General features: G+C 34.1%; 1 protein-coding gene across 1 annotated transcript; it reads left to right on the top strand.

Annotated features, from left to right (window-relative positions):
* Positions 1 to 12,256: 12,256 nt before the first annotated feature.
* LOC149903162 (4-vinylanisole receptor-like) lies at positions 12,257 to 17,667 on the top strand. Its single transcript, XM_090108427.1, has 8 exons — positions 12,257 to 12,407; positions 13,005 to 13,221; positions 13,679 to 13,801; positions 13,990 to 14,188; positions 15,590 to 15,766; positions 16,392 to 16,496; positions 17,047 to 17,202; positions 17,608 to 17,667. Exons 1-8 carry the CDS (start codon positions 12,257 to 12,259, stop codon positions 17,665 to 17,667), a joined length of 1,188 nt encoding a protein of 395 aa, XP_089964553.1.
* Positions 17,668 to 18,116: the final 449 nt, after the last annotated feature.

Genomic DNA, 18,116 nt, shown 5'->3' with positions numbered 1-18,116 from the left:
TCTTCCTAATAGCTTTTAATGTACTAAGAGCTATTTTCATTAATCTGTTTGTAAAGATAGCCCTTCATAAGTGACCACAAAATAATAGGTTTGTTATTTAACGAAAATTAAGTCAAATTTAATTGGATGTTTCTTTTGTTTGGTATTTATAGTTACTTCATAGATATGTCACTTGCCTTAGCCACTTCCTACTGAAATCGTAGAAAAAAATACAGTTTAATTATCTAATAGATTAGAATTAGTCGAGAACATTGCCGCGTAGAGTTCTAGATATCCCGCACATTGAAAATACATTTTGCAATTTTACCTATCTTTATATGTATGACCATATAAATAAGATATTTTGTATCAAACGAGCATTAACGTATAATAAGTATCTATCTAGTGAAATGAGATGCTAAGCATCCCACCGGCCGCGGCCTTTGTAAGTTTACGAGCTCTCAAATGTTATTGTCAATAAAATGGCCGAATACTGCTTTCATGGCACGGATTAAAATTAAATGCTTGTTTATCTCGCATACGTTTTATATTTTTTACTGGATTTTCAGAATTTAAAGAGTATCTTTAGATATGTCGTTAGATTCGTAACACTGCTGTGATCTGTTTCTGTGATCTATAACTCAAATAATTCTTTGAGTAAGTTTTATTTAATTCACAACTCAAATAATTCTTTGGAGTTTTTTAATTTCTAATTTTTTTCACTAAAGTGGTATTCGATATCTTTTCGAATATAAATCGTCAAGATAAACAACAATGTTATCAGGGTTGAGGATTTAAGAAATTAAATGTTTTATTAATTATTCTAACTGGAAGTTTAAATGACTGGTTTTTTTGACTTGGTAATTGTGTAAATACTGTAAAAATGTAACTGATAAAAGGCTTATGAAAGATTTTCAGTCGGTAAGGTAGTTTTGACTCTACATAACAAAATTAAAACAAAAATAAAGAACCAAAATGATTCCTCTTTATATGTATTATTTGTATAATAAATAACATAGTGTATTCAAATCGAGCAAAGACGGGACGGGGCTAGTTTAATAACTGTGTTTCGACAATATTCACAAGTGAGGGGTCATCTCAAGTTTGATACGTTTATAATGAGATCAGCGAGTCACCTGAGAGCTGAACCGGCCAGTACAAGTTGATCCCTCGTATGTTTGTATGATAATATTGATAATGCATATTAACTAGACTGGTGGAGGTTTTGTATTGAGTTGAAAGTAATGTGATATGGTGAATTCAGTCGCTTTTGAGTCGCTGAAAAGTTTGCAATTGAGGTTTCATTACAAAGCTTAAATTTCGCTTAAATGTTCGATTGTAGAGTCGTTTCAACTTATTGGTTTCAATGTGTGTTTTGGAACAGTTAGAAAAACGAAACAAATATTAAGGAGGTATACGTAGTTATACGAAGTTTCAGATCTTACAATATTACGTCCGAGCTTCAGAATTAGAAAATAAAAGTTTAAAGAACTGAAATAAGCCATTAGCGAATGTAAAATTGTTAAAAGTTCTATCAGAACTAAGAGAGTCGATTTAATATCATTTAAGATAATATTTGAAAATGTATTTACTTTGGTACACAGATAATAATATAATACAATTATATTTGAAGTAGGTACTATTTTATTATCTTCTAAGTAGGTAGACACCATACACAATTACGAGGTTTAATTGTGTTGAGTCATTTATTTTTTCGTCGAGACTGTTTATTTTTATTCAACAATCTTTTATATCACGTTGATGAGAGTTTCTGTTTTATTATCTTTTAATTCTTAGTGAAGAGGCGAGAAATTTAAATTCCAAAGATTGTATTACAAATCCCCTAAAGCTGTTTGAATAATGTAAGTTCTGATTTTTCTTCTTGAGAAATGAGACTAATAAGTATATTTTAGAATATAAAATCTTATTAGGTCGCTTAAATTAGGTATTATAACCTAAAGATCTATATGTGTAAATTATAAGCAGAAAAAATATGCACAGATTTTCAAATACGCTTAACTTAATGTTTTTGTTAATTCACCTACATTAAACCTTAATACGAAAAGTGCAAAAAAATGAAAAATATGCGACAATAGAAAATAGTTCGCGTTAATTGGTTAGCAAAGGGACGACCCTTCATTCCCGGAATGCCTCGCAAATAGCGCACACGGATTTGTGTACACGTCTATGAGATTCTTATGTTATACTTGCTCCCATTTGAAGGTAATGTGGCATATTATGTGGATATTGTACTAGGGAATGTAAAATTTAAAACTAAAACATGTTCGCATGTTGAAACATTTGTTTAAGCAGCATTCTTTTAGAAGCGATTTTCTTCAAAATACGTAAAGAACTTATTGAGCACTAGGTATATAGATATAACACTGGTTCGGAAAAACGTACGTATTCTAAAAAGTGTGACTTATTATAATCGTGTGATTTATAGTGCGAAAATTGTTTCACCTAATGATTCCCCCATTACAATATTTCACACACAAATCTGTTTAGTGTTTTAGCCTTAAAAGTGCAACCGCTACAATATGTATTATATTAGTGTATTATATGTATGTAAATTGACGGTGAGATTAACATGCTCTCTTCACTTCTTTATTTTCACTTGCCTCTATCCAATAAAGAAAAATACATGCCCTGCTTGGAAAAATAATAGATACCTACCCTTAATATTCCCCCAATAGCATTATAAAAATTGCAATACAGTGGGAGCTTAATAATAAAATTGGAAATTAGGAATAAAGTTTGCGAGTCTGAATAGTCTCATAGTATTTTCTATTCTCTACGTCATGATAAAGTACCAGAAACAGTATATTATATCTTTTGAAGAGGTTTGGGTCAGTTTCACCTGGTACAAATATACATATTTATTGTATGTAATTCAATCGCTTGTTTAATCTAATCGAATCCTCTGATACATACCTATGTATTCCATTCAATGATTCAATTTTAATTTTAATTGTTGATGGTATCCTGTTTGTGAATCGTATCGAAATGAAAGGTTTTTTAATTTCCGGGCAGAGTATGCTGTCCGACATTATATGTTGGATATGTCTTACTGATGCAGTTCTTACTGATGCAGAATTGAGTGTGCATAATGTTTGTGTGTCAGCCGTGAATCCAGGTGAGGAATTATCTAGGATTGATGGCCATCATCCTCCATTAAACGTGAGTATTATTTATAAAATTTTCTCTCGGAGCCCAACATTAGAGCCGATTGTTACAGAAACCTCTAGAAACTGGGATTTTAGTAAAGGGAATTACTTATCGTTACATTACAATGTTAAAAATTTTGATTGGAAAGAGATTTATAATATTCCTGAGGTAGATGATTCACTTGAATACTTTAACTGTACTATTTATGAATTTTTTGATCAATGTATTCCGAATAAAAAACCTAGGACGAATCGTCGTATTTATCCAGTATATTATAATAATGAAATCATACACAATTTAAAAATCAAAGCTCAATTACACTGGCAGTGGAAATTTCTTAATAACCGTGGAGCTTATGATGAATTTAAATTTTTAAGGTCAAAAATTAAAAATGATATTAATAAAGCACATAAGGATTTCTTAGATAAAATATCTACAAATTTAGTTGATACACCAACACAATTTTGGCAATATGTTAATTCACTGCGCAAAGGAAATAATACAGAAACAATGGTGACCTTTGATGATACTGAGTACCGGGGTAAGGACATGGCAGAAGCGTTTGCTAAGCATTTCAAATCAGTGTTTTTAACTAATTCACCAAAACTGGACTTTGACTCTGCTAATTCTAAGGCTAGGTCCAGTTCACGTTTCTTCGATATAAAGGTTTTAAATAAAGATATAATCAGTCGATGTATAAAAAAATTAAAATCTAACGCTTCTCCTGGACCTGACATGATACCTGCTTATATCATTAAGGGTCTTGTGGAATACCTAATTGAACCTATAATGCACATATTCAATCTTATTCTGATGAAAGGTGTATACCCTACACTATGGAAGAAGTCGCGAGTTATTCCGATTCCTAAATCTGGCAGTAGAACCAAAGTTGAAAATTATAGACCAGTGGCGATTTTATGTTCACTAGCCAAGGTATTTGAGATGTGTTTGCATTCTCAAATGCTACATGAATGCAAGCCATACATCTCTCCTCTTCAGCATGCCTTTTTACCACGCAGGTCGGTCGCTACAAATCTCATTTCACTTGTTGAGACATTATCACGTGAAATGGATAAGCAGAATCAAGTCGATGTTATTTATCTCGATTTCCGCAAAGCTTTTGACCGTGTTGATAATGATGTACTGTTGTTGAAGTTAGCAGATCATGGATGTGGCCCGACTTTGCTCAAGCTGTTTTCTAATTATCTTAGGGATCGGAAACAATTTGTAAAATATGGCCCGTATATTTCAGATTCTTATTCTACTCGATCTGGTATAAGTCAAGGATCAAATCTTGGTCCTTTGCTGTTTTTATTACTGATAAACGATTTACCGGATGTAATTGAAAAGTCGGATATCTTACTCTTTGCCGATGATGTTAAAATATTTAAGGTCATTAAATCGGATGAAGATTACTGCCGCTTGCAAACAGACGTAGATGCAGTTTATATGTGGAGTGTGGAGAACAAACTACACTTTAATATTGACAAGTGTGAATTTATGACATTTAGTCGTTCAGCCTATATACGGAACTATGTTTATAGTTTGGGACAGGATCGAATATCACGTGTGAATAAAGTACGCGACTTAGGTATCACATTCGTGCCTCATCTTTCGTTTCATGAGCATATTCACAATGTTTCTAACGCTGCATACAAACGTTTAGGATTCTTACTGCGCAACTCTGTCGGACTTTCAGATAGCGCTATTAGAGTTCTCTACTCGGCACTTGTTAGGAGTATTCTAGAGACTAATTCCATTGTCTGGAGTCCCTACGAGAAAAAATATGTCCTTATGTTGGAGCAGGTCCAAAAGAAGTTCTTAAGGTACTTGTATGCGAGAAGTTTTAATTATTACCCATATCTGTATCCCACAAAATTCTTGCTGGGTAGTTTGGGTTATAACTCGCTGGAACTTCGTAGAAGTCTATCAACTGTTAAATTTGCTCTTAACGTTTTATACAATAAAATAGATTCTAATGATTTAGTACAAATGCTCTTACGGCTTAATGTGCCTGACAATTATACACGGGCTCGTAGCCACCGACTGTTAGCTGCTTGGCGCACACGCACGGTTCAACGCCAGCAGTCTCCGGTGCCTCGCATGCTTTCACTGCTGAACTCATTCCTCAATTCTGAACCAGTATATGATTTGTTTGTGTCAGGGATGGGAATGATAGGTGAAGAATGTAAGAGGTATCTAGAACTAAGAACATAGTGATAAGTTTAGAATTAAGTTTAATATATGTATGGTTTGGCGTATGCCGTAAATAAATAAATAAATCCAACAAATATTATAAAGAGGAAAGGTTTGATTTTTTGTTTGTTTGTTTGTTTGTATGAATTGAATAGGCTCCGAAACTACTTGGCAGATTTGAAAAATTCTTTCACTGTTGGAAAGCTACATCATTTCTGAGTGACATAGGCTAGGTTTTATCCTGGAAATCCCACGGGAACGGGAACTATGCGGGTTTTTTTTTGAAAACGCGGGCGAAGCCGCAGGCGGAAAGCTAGTAAATAAATAAATGTTTTGTCTTGTCCTTGCAGTCGCGTAACAAATTTTATTTAATTGTATTTTTGATAGATGCCTTTAGAGTTGAAAAAATCTAGAGCACCGACTTTAGAAACAAGTGTGGTTTTTATTGTATCCACGTAGAATTTACCTATAATAGAGAGATGCGGGGATGTTAAATAGTCTACAGGGTGTCCCAAAAAGTAGTGATGAACGGAAGCTGGGAGGTAGAGGACCTAGAGGGCTATCCGAATCACCCCCATGTATGTTATGCGATTTTTCGTATTTTCGGAGTTATGACATTTTTTCCAATTTTTCATCTATCGCTGAGTACGATGAGATTTTTATTTATGGTGACGTGAATTATTGCGCTAGATGCTTGATTTTTTATGTGTGCTAAGCTGAAAGAGAGGCCAATTCAGTATGGTAACATTTACTATCGTTAGATCTTCGAATGGAATAAAAAAAGAATTAAATGCCAAGAAATATGAAATTACCCAGTATGTTCACAACTTCAAGGGCCCATAAAAAAATAAAGTCACATAAAAAAAGTTTTCCATTTGGCTTTTAAAAACTTGCTCTATCTATCAGGTAGCTACCCTGAAAATTTCATTTTATTATTCAGAAGGCTTCAATCGAAAAATTGAAATCTAAATATGGTAAGTGCAAAAATTTTATTAACATGATGATCATTAAAACCAATAAATAGGTGTTTAATTACCAGATTTTTTTTAAATAATCCCGCTGTTGCTCAATGCAAGTGCGACATCACCGTAAAAAGTTGTCTTTTAAATGTCTGAATGCCCTTTTATCATTTTTATTATTTCCGGGTTATTTCTTCCAAATTGTGGCATTCTCTCAAGTAGCCGAGGTCTTTTTGGTATCCCCATTGATACAAATCAATGGGGTTTAGGTAGAGGGACCGTGGAGGCCAGGCTTTAAGGCAGGCGTCACCGGCGCATGCGCAGGCTGCAACGACCAATCCATCTTTCAAGATATCTTTGCCCTTTAGCCTGGCCTCCACGGTCCCCGGACATAAACCCTATTGATTTTTTTCCGTGGGGATACTACAAAGACGAGAGACTGCCACAATTTGGACGAAATAACCCGGAAATTCATAGTAGCAGAAGAAACCATTAGAAACGATAAAAGGGCATTCAGACATTTAAAAGACAACTTTTTACGGTGATGTCGCACTTGCACTGAGCAACAGCGGCGTCATTTTAAAAATTTCTGGTAATTAAACACCTTTTCATTGGTTTTTTATTTGTTTTTATTAATCATCATGTTAATTCAATTTTTGCACTTACCAAATTTAGATTTCAATTTTTCGATTGAAGCCTTCTGAATAATAAAATTAAATTTTCAGGGTAGCTACCTGATAGATAGAGCAAGTTTTTAAAAGCCAAACGGAAAACTTTTTTTATGTGATTTTATTTTTTTACGGGCCCTTGAAGTGGTGAACATACTGGGTAATTTTATCTTTCTTGGAATTTAATTCTTTTTTTATTCCATTCAAAGATCTAACGATAGTAAATGTTGCCATACTGAATTGGCCTATCTTTCAGCTTAGCACACAAAAAAAATCAAGCATCTTTCGCAATAATTGACGTCACCATAAATAAAAATCTCATCGTACTCAGCGATAGATGAAAAATTGAAAAAAATGTCATAACTCCGAAAATACGAAAAATCACATAACATACATGGGGATGATTCGGATAGCCCTCTAGGTCCTCTACCTCCTAGCTTCAGTATATCACTTCTTTTTGGGACACCCTGTATAGACGCACCTCACTCGACATCTTATTATTTCGTAAAACGCTATGCTAGTGAAATGAATATACCTATATTGTTATGTAATAACTATTAACTACCCTTATCTATATCAGTAGATACTAGATTATTTATTAAATTAGAATTGTAATAGCTCACCTTGTTTAATAGAAACGATGACATGAAGATCTAGAAGTTTTCATTACACCCCGTTTTAGAAAATTTAGGCTACCTTAAATCAATATAGAAGCCTCTTCATTGTTAATTTTGCGAAGATTAATAAATCATTCTCGGTTACAAAGAGCGTTATAGATGAAAACCTGAAAGGATTTGCTTACCTAGGCTAGACTTATTTACTTTTAAGATTATTACTTAATTTCGCACGTATTTGTTCCATAGCAATAGGTAGGTAATTATATTTATTTATCTCATGTTGTAAAACTCAAACTCACCTGAAATTCTTAGTTTAAAAAACATCATCAAGTATTAAAAGTTTAAACTTCTAGTGGTATTTAACCTTTCAGGTAAAATAAAAGTAAGTAGATAGTACCTATTTATACGTTTGAATCGGTCTTTTAGATTTAACTAGTCGTTAATGATAGAATGATTTTGTGAAACATTACCAACTTTTTAATTGATGAAAATACAAGATTGATTATCTTTTATTAGTCATTTTACAAAGTGATTCAAAGTTCGAATTTAACGATATTGATTGAACCTTTGTAATTGTTTTGTCATCGGGTTAATAAAGTTCTGTCAAAAGATTTGGAGATCCGTTTTAAAAGTTATTAAATGACCTGTGTTTATATCGAATTTATTATACTTTTTTGTTGAGTGTTATAGAGAAGTTAAGTTTAATTTATTTTTACGCCTAATTAGAAAATCTACTAAAACGATTTAGTATTTCTTCAAGAAATTGTATGAATGTAAGCGGGATTGCGCCGGAAAAGAAGGACGACCGACGAAGAATGTTTTGTTTAGGTGATTTTTGTGACTCCCGCTTTTCGCAGCACTGTACCCAATCAAATTGCGTTGAAATAGTTGACAAATTAATTTAAAAAACTATCAGAATTTCTTTACGCGTTCAACATCCTTAAGATTTTTTTATTTGATCAAATAAATAAGCACATCGCGTTTCAGGAATTACTGAAAAAGTTACTAGACATTTAGCTTTTTTATTTTCGCAAATTGAACACTAGTTATTGTAATTTTTATATTTTCGGATGGTTACTGTTTAATTCTATTAATTTGTAGGTATATGATGATATAATGTACCTATAGTTTTTATAACCTATGTATGTACAGAATAAATAGTGTTAGTTTATTTCCAAATGTTTATATCTATCCTAGATACGGCATATTAACTTATAATATTATCAGGCTATGCCTAGCAAGAGAGCCAGAGCCTCATAATCAATATTGTATATCCAAAAGGTGAAATAAAGATTTTTTTTTATTTTATCAATAAGCGCGATTAAAAAAAGCCGAAGATTCCGAAACTCTGTTACTCCTAAACAACCAAAATCTTCGTCCCAGAATTTTCAGAACTGCAATATCTACAGATCCTGAACCATTAACCCAACAACCTTCAAGACGAGACTCACCTTATGTTTAAGTAAACGTCAGCGTTCTGGCGACAGGAAGCTGCCGTCGAAGCGCAGGCGGTGCGTCATGCTGGCTCGGCTGGTGCTGCAGGACTGCGGCAGCGGCGGGGCGGCGCGCTGGTGCCGCTGCAGGACACGCCCCCCGCAACAGGTGACACCCACTTGATGATGCTAAGGCATCGGCCACAGGAGCTTTTAGCAATCTGCGTACTAAGTTTTTAAGAAAGAATTGGCAGTGTATCACAATTAAAAGTAACTAAGTTGAGATGCTGATAGAGTTAATCACGCTTTATTAAGAATTAAATACCAATAAGATTTGTGTTAAAAATAGGTAATATTAACTATCAGCTTGTAAATAAAAAAAAGACGTGTGGCACTCGGGGACTGCCGCGGTAAAGCTATTGCATAGCATGCCTTCAAGCCACACCTCCGAGCAAGTCGGAGTGGGGAGCGTGAGGTTTTTTCGTTACGGAATTTCTCGATTCGGTCCCCGCGCTCAAGGCCCGCGATAGAAGCTATGCAATAGCTTAAAATGAATTGTCGAAATAGGTTTATCCTGTAAAAAGTTAACATGAATTAACTTTTTTTTTTGAAGCATTGATAATCTACTCCTTTTTTAAAGTGCCGATAATATTGATAAACTTGGTTATCAAATAGCCACATAAATAATAACCAACGTAAAATTTTAATGTGTATTAAACTTTTTTTTTTATAGTGGGGAAATCTTCCAAAGATACCCACGGCCCCCGGGGAAGGAGCCGTGGGTTATGTCGGATTCTTACCGACTAAAACCCCACTGTGTTCCGTTGAGCCGCTTTAATGATGGGGCCGCGGGTATTTGTTAGAATTCTTCCGCGAATGTGTATTAAACTACTGAAACACATATTTTGAATGCTTAATGCGAATATAATGCTTTATATCTTTCAACTGATGAACAAATACTGATGGAAAATGCATTAATTCTAATTGAACTCCTTTTTGTTAATTACTAATTAATATACTTTGTAATTGCCAGCTTTACAGATCATAATCATTAGCAAAAAGTCACTATTCTAACAATGCAGCCCCCATCAAGTTTAAAAGTGGGATAAAAATCATATAAACGAACAGCGTGAACACGGGCGGGAATAACTATTGGAATAAATATCGTAGAGCCGGCCCACGGCTGTGAGATGTCGAGATTAGACCAATCGACCGCTATACGTGCCTACATATAGGTACCTATACCTATAGGCACCTATACGTATATGCTATAGGTTTAGGTGCCTATAGGTATAGGTGCTTATAGGTATCTCATTATGTGGAAAGAGCTTGCGTAACAAGCTTTTTATTCAGCTGCATATAATGTTATATTCTGTTTATCAGATGGGAGTGGTGCGAATGTAATGGAATGTAAAAATAAGGGGAAATATTTAGCGATAAATGGTAGCCCCTTATCCTTAGGTATCATTAATTTCCATCTGAATAATATTTTGTATCAATTTTCCATTTCAACCTGTAAAAATTTGTTTTATTTTAACATGTGTTACGTTCATAGTTCAAAAACGCTAATTGTGCCACAAAATAGTTTACACCGCGTTGTAGTCATAGTAAAAGAGTCAAAACGTGAAATTGGTATTGTGACTAATGACCAATCTAAAAAATTAAATTTGATTTACCATAATGCCAGTCACACACATTTGAACGAAATCCTAAATCTACAATAGGCATGACGAAAGATTTTGAAATCCCCTTCCATAATGTGTGTATACGTTTACTATACAAGAAAAACCCTATATTTCGGTAATATACTTAAATTTAACGAAGATAAAAGCCATTTTCCAAAAAATATTTATTAACTGTGCCAAAACGGCTCGCAGGTGTCATGGCGTAGGCGTGACGTCACACTTTGGTAAATACGTAATTATTTGTACGCATTGCGAAGAAAATTAAAAAAATATTTATTTAATGCTCAAAAATGTGTTAGTAATTATTTTAAGCGAGAAAATAATAAGAAATGATTGTATAAAGTTGGCGCGGAGAACCCTGAACCATGTATTCGTGAATTCGCAATTATATTTCTGTTCTGAGTCGATAAAGCATACGTGAAACAATAGAAAATAAATAAAAATGCGTCTTCTCAACATATTCATAACAACAAAAAACATCTGATGTGAGTTGTTTACTTAAGCGTGACGTCACGCGTGTTTTTGTCAAAATGGCCAACTGCAGTATTTCAATGTTTTATTTTATTGATAATCTCAATAATCTTAATGTTTTTAAGATTTCTAAGTCACTATATGTAATTTATCTATTATACATTTTCCCTTAAAAACACTAATACGATAATTTATGGATACTGTCGTCATGCCTATTAGAACGACATTTTTACTATAACCTATCTACTATTTGTTCACTTCATGTTTGTTACTTTTTTACGCAAAAACAGCTGATCATATTGGTACTTACCTAAGAATTGTACACTGATAAAATCTAGGCTCCAGCTAGTTTATTAAAGGATTTAAAAGTAAACAGACAACGTAAGTATAGAGCTTTTCGTTATACAATTTGAATATATTATGAAAGTTCGAATACGGAGGTTTAATTGTTTTTTTCTATATCTTTAGTGGCAATTCTCTACAAATGAGAAAAGATTCGATCAAGATCTAGTTAATATTTTGTGTAAAATTAGACATTTTCTTTGATATGAAGGTCGAGATAATAGCCCGCATTACATGTCCAAGCCGACCCTTACACATCAGACCTTTTAATTGTCATATCATAATGATAACAGGTTTCGATAATATTTCATAGTTACTATTAGATAGATCTGGAATTTGATATATTTCTATCTCTCATTTACCTACTTTATATTCTACTGCATTAGATTTTCTATTGCTTATTTAATTTCATGCGAGTGACTTTAACTCAAAAAATTGATTTACGTAAGTAAGGAACATCTATGTCAAAAATATGTAGGAAAGTGAATTGTTACTGAATCAATAATAATTAATTGACGTATAAATCGAAAAAAAAAAATTCCGTTTTATAAGCAAAAACTAATTTTCAATTTTAGTTTAAAAGCGCTCACTCACTGTTGATTCAACACAACAGCTAAACCTGTAATTCAAACAATGCCAAAGTAAACTTGGAACTTTAGTCAACATTCTGTTTGTCTTTATTTGTGTTTATTCCTGTCTAAATGGAAACCCACACTGATCAATACGTGCGTGGTGACGATGGGTGTCGTGGTGGAGAATGCTAATTTTTCAATTCGCTTTTCATTAACATGTCTGAAAATATTCGGTCTGTGGGCACCTGACGGCCTGAAGGGGTGGAAACTATCTTTGTATAATTGTTACACTGTTTGTGTGTTTATGTTCCTTTTGGGTGAGTCATTTTTGATGGAATAACACTAGAAAACTAGCAAAGAACAAGGCGTACAAGGAGACTCTACATAGATGTTTTCTATTTATAGACTGAAACTCCAATAGTCACTTGGGGTCACTGAAAATCAGTGGTGGTAAGGTATTAATCACCTTGCCATCATAAACTGAGTTGGCTCCATTTGTCAGGTCACTCACTGCCACATTACCTACTGTTTCTTAGGAATAAGCTTCTTCTTATTCTTATTATTTTTCTTTTATTTGTTTTTCCTTTGTAAATCAATTTGTAATCATGATGTGATTCTGACAATAAATGTGTTTATTATTATTAAATGTGTTTATTATTTTTTTTTCGATATTGTACAGCGATATGATAGGCTGTTAATTGTGACAGTGGTTATTTTGTTATGACATTAAAAATACAGAATGCCTTTCCTTTAATCTTTTGGCACGGATGTGAATTCCATAATCACTCGAAACTATAATAAATTGATAGGTTTTTAAATGCTGTCTATAAACTGAAAATTTAACACACAATAAGTTGATACTGAAATATTTTGGTAGTTCTTGTATTACAAAGAGTTTGATTGTTCATCGCTAGGTATATATATAATAACCCAGCTGGTAGACTTGTACATGATTTGGGGCAATTTATCGCTGATGACGGCCACCGCCTTCCTCATGTGCACCAACCTGGTGCACTCCGTGAAGATCCTCAACCTGCTGGTGAGGAGGAAGAGGATCCAGGCGATCGTGGAAGGGAATGATGATATGCTGAAAAGTGCTGAGACAGATGAGGAATGGGAGATCGTACAGAGGTATTTATTTATTTAAATATTATCACAATTTTTTAAGTTTTTACTCAAAAGTATTGTTTTAATATACAAATATAATGATTGAAAGATATCATTTAAACTAATGATTGAAATATTGTGGAAAAAAAACTGTCTCTATCATGATACAATCTTAAGAAATTAAATACCTACTAGGGAAGCGCGTACCATCTTAGACCACATCTTAGCTTTCCATCAGGCGAGTTGTGGTCAAGCGCTTCCCTATCTAAATTAGTTGAAAAAAAATGTTGATAATCAATAAATTAACTTTAGTAGCCAAGTAAACCGGGGTGTTGAAATGAATCCTAGTAGAATATCACCTTTAAGACATATTTATTTAGACTATCCAAAACGATATGTACATTATTATATCTAATAAATGAATGCTTCCACACTCTAATAGTATATGATATTATTAAAGTAATATATAATTATCTTCTAGCTGTAACAGAGGAACCAACATGCACCTGTTCATATTCTTCACTATATCGATGTTGACTCTGGTCGGGTTCACGGCGGCTGCATCCATGGAAGCCCAGGATAACCAGCTGCCGTATCGAGCATGGTAACCATTAACTAAAAGAAACTTTAATAGCATAATATTGACTTAATTACTTAAACGGATAGATATTATTTAAACTAATTTACATACATATGTACAACACTAGTATCGCAAGATGAGCAAGACTTAACTTATCTATAGAGCTCTACAAGCTATAGAACTTTTCTATTTATTATTTTATATTTGTACAGGTATCCATTCGACACCTCAAAGTCCCCTGCCTACGAGCTGACCTACAGTCACCAGGTGGTGGCGATATTCGCGGCGGCCTGCCTCAACGTGAGCAAGGACGTGCTGGTGGTGACCCTGATCGCGCAGTGCCGGTGCCGGCTGCGGCTGGTGTCGACGAGGTTGAGGAGCTTGTGTGCTGACCTGTGTGTGGAAAATGGGGTAGGATATTTGTGTCATGGGTAATGCGTGAGATATTGTTTAGAGCGTTGCTTTCTAGATAAATATGGAAATTCAATTATTAAGATTAGTGACAGCTCAAAGAATTAGGTGTAAGAATGTTGTTGCTTCGTACAAATTAAATTAAAATTCAGTTAATCACTTTTGTAATATTTATATTCATATTATTATAAAGTTGAAGAAGTTATTTTTGGTTGAACGTCCTCAGGATCGAATGTTGAATAGGTATGCTATTTATTTAGGAGCTATAGGCCTTGTCGCGGAAGAATTCTAACAAATACCCGCGGCCCCATCATTAAAGCGGCTCGACGGAACACAGTGGGGTTTTAGTCGGTAAGAATCCGACATAACCCACGGCTCCTTCCCCGGGGGCCGTGGGTATCTTTGGAAGATTTCCCCACTATAAAAAAAAGGAGCTATAGGCCTAACTATGTAACATCACATAGGACCAAAAAGAACTCAGTTGAATTATTTCTAACGCGTTTAAAACCGCGGGTCAAAGTTAGTCATAAAACGAAACTATCATTAAAATTTTGTATGAGTTTATTGTTGTGTGATCTATTTGTTAACAGCTATCAAAGCCTCGTTTATTAAATATACTTAGATTAAAAGTTCGAAAGTTCAAGTTCTTACATAGTAATTATTATTTTATAATCTGTGGTCGGATTCTCTTTCGAAATTAAATAACATATTTTAAGTGTTAACTACAAAAGATTCATATTTTTATATGCTATAGCTAAGAAACATACACTACAACATGATGTTGCGATCGCGTGCAATCTATACTTCACACATGCCTTATCGCTACGAAAACAGCTACGACTTTGTGACTACTACACAGTACAAACATCTACTACGCGGCTACGAACGCCTACATGTAGATGTCGCTACGAATCGATGCTGTCGAGGTCCAACATACACTGTATCGCTACGAAAAGCCTACGAGTTTGTGATGTGCACACAACTGCTTCTGCTTCGAACGCCCACTTGCAGATGGCGCTACGAAGCTTTACTCTAATGCCATCGTGGTTTGAGAGAGGAGGTTTTAATTATTTTTGTAGAGAAAAAGTAAATAGACACTATACTTGTATACGTAGTATATTATTATAAGTCTGTGCTAATACTGTTTAAATTTCTTATCATTAACGGTTCATCAAATGGTTTTTTAACTCGATGACAGAAACTAAAGAGCCTATAAAATATTTTTACATGATGTACCACGACACACAAAAGGTACACATTTTTCTAATATTGTATATGAAATAAACAAGGAATAAACCTTTGAAATAATAGGCACATCACCGCTACTGGTTTGAAGGAAGATAATCGTGATAAAACACAAATGCCTTCACTCCAATTGATTCATATTAGACAATTTTACAGCGTCTCACATCAAAACAAGAGATGCTAGTCACCGGGCGTCTCAGCGACTGTGTGGAACAGCATCAGGCCACGCTGCAGACGGTGGTACAGCTGCAGGGCTGCTTCTCGGAGCCCACCTTCGCGCAGTTCACTGTGTCGCTCGTCATCATTTGTGTTACTGCGTTTCAATTGACCTTTGTATGTATTGTAGAGCGAAATATTATTACTTAGGGCCGATTTTTCAATGCTTGGATAAAACTTATCCGTCCAATAAAGTATTACACGATAATATTAAAATGTCACGTAAACTGTCAAATACGGGCAATTAGAATACGTTTTTAAAATGGTAATTTTATACATTATTCGACGAATAAGTTTTATCCAAGCATTGAAAAATCGGCCCTTAATGAAATTATTAGTGTCATACACAAAATAAATATTTCGTGTAAGAATGTAATATTTCCTAGTAGTTAGCGTCGAATCTACGACCTTTTGTGTCATGACACTAAATGAGTTGTCTTAAATCATATGAAATTAAAAAATACTAAGAAAAACTTTGGATAAGGATTTTTTTTGGGAATGATAAGGGAAAGTTGTACTTGGTAATTGATCGATTTTATAATAAAAGAAAATATTTTTTAAATATTTTGTATGTAAGTCTTTTTTTAATCAATTCTTTTTCCTGTGTATACAACGTACATATTTAAAAATGCTCCTTGTTATACTTTCTAGTGTTTGGTTGTTCAGCTCTAAAAGACATTAAGATTCCATACGTGATTTATTATCAAAAATTGTGTTCTGTCTTTTTCATTTCATGTTGCAGCTAACAAGCGACTTGGTAAGATTTATGTCCATGGCGTGCTACCTCTGCACCATGGCGGAGCAGGTCTTCATCTACTGCTATGAAGGGAACGAGCTTGCTTTTGAAGTTATTATTATTGTAACAATATTTTTTTATCCTAATACTATTATAAAGGCGAAAGTTTGTATGTATGGATGTTTGTTACTCTTTCACGCAAATACTACTGAACCGATTACAATGAAATTAAGCACACATATAGAGGGTAACTTGGATTAACACATAGGATAGGTTTTATCCCGGAAATCCCACGGGAACGGGTTTTTCTTTGAAAACGCGGGCGAAGCCGCGGGCGGAAAGCTAGTTTAAAATAAATCCAGGAAATATAATAGGAATTAATCTTATTTTCACTATATAGAATATAGTGAAAATAAGATTAAAATAAATTACTTATGTGACTAACTGACTGACTGATTGACGGACTGACGGACAGCTTTAGTACCACTAATTATGTTTATGTTTATGTTTTTATTCTCATCCTCATCTTCATTTTCATCTTCCTTTTCATCCTCATCCTCATCTTCATTTTCATCTTCCTCTTCATCCTCATCCTCATCCTCATCTTCATCTTTATGTCAATTAAGGTTGCTATAAATATTAAAGATAATTATGATCCTAGAGCGAGCAAGTGTGTGGTGCAGTGTACCAGTTCCCGTGGTACAGCTGCAGCGCGGCGCTGCGCCGCTCCGCGCTGGTGGTCATGACGCGCTGCCGCCGCGTCGCCAGCCTCACCGCGGCTGGATTCACCACACTGTCCCTCGCGTCTTTTGTGAGTGTGAGTAATGTAGGGCCACGTTCTCGGAGCGAGCAGGTGTGCGGCGCGGTGTACTAGTTCCCGTGGTACACACACATTCGAAAACATAGGCAAAACCAAGTAATTTATAGCTTATGTGTTATTCTGGTAAACAATCTACATAACTGCCAAATGTCAGCAAAGCTATTGTATATTTTTTGCGTGAAATAGTAACTAAAATCCATCATCACAAACTTTCACGTTTTTGATAATAATCGTAATATAGAATAGATGGATGGAAGTGTGGTTGTAAAATTAAAATTATACCTACTGTATACTTCTCTGTACTTCTTCTACTTCTGTATACTTGTAACATAATAATATTATGTCTACCTACTTTCAAGTTCTACAAATATAGTTTAATTGTATTTATCTATATTTTTTCAGATTATGAAAGCATCGTACACATTCTTCACGGTTCTACGCCAAGTTGATGAACGAAATTAAAGAAATGTAAGTGATGTTTGTTAGTGCATTTTATTATGTTTTCGTAGAATTGTAAAAAAATGAAATCTGTCGTAAAATTGCGCTGTGCAAGGTGTTTAACTAGGGATTATGATTTAACGAAAAATTATGTGAAATTGTAAGTAAATGTAGAGCATCACAATTTCTAGATAGTTGACAATCTCGAGAGATAAATAATTATAATCTATTTTTACGGTTTTACGGCGACATATACTCAAATGCTCCTATAATAAATGAATGTGTATTATTTTATAGTAGTTTTATTTATTTGTTAATGTTTATGATGTGTAAGACACAATTTTCAAAAGTTGTAGAAAAAATAAACTTGTACCTTATTTGAAGTTGTTTTATTTAATCGCACTTTTCCATTACTTTTTATCATTATATTTGGTACAATCGTATTTTTATGCTGCTTATAGAGGATGCTTTAT

The sequence above is a fragment of the Colias eurytheme genome, chromosome 13 (assembly GCF_061535395.1).
Source record: "Colias eurytheme isolate Ceu_HAF_F1 chromosome 13, ilColEury1 Martin Lab GWU primary, whole genome shotgun sequence".
Taxonomy (NCBI): Eukaryota; Metazoa; Arthropoda; class Insecta; order Lepidoptera; family Pieridae; genus Colias; species Colias eurytheme.
Note: the sequence above shows the minus strand (reverse complement) of the source record. Positions and strands in the feature narration are given on the sequence as shown.

What these genes read in the sequence shown, in the direction of transcription:
- LOC149903162 (XM_090108427.1), top strand. Translation starts at nt 12,257, where the DNA reads ATGGGTGTCGTGGTGGAGAATGCTAATTTTTCAATTCGCTTTTCATTA. An exon ending in CAGCTGCCGTATCGAGCATG is followed by an intron (nt 13,802 to 13,989) that starts GTAACCATTAAC and finishes ATATTTGTACAG; the next exon opens with GTATCCATTCGACACCTCAA. An exon ending in GGAACGAGCTTGCTTTTGAA is followed by an intron (nt 16,497 to 17,046) that starts GTTATTATTATT and finishes TTATGATCCTAG; the next exon opens with AGCGAGCAAGTGTGTGGTGC.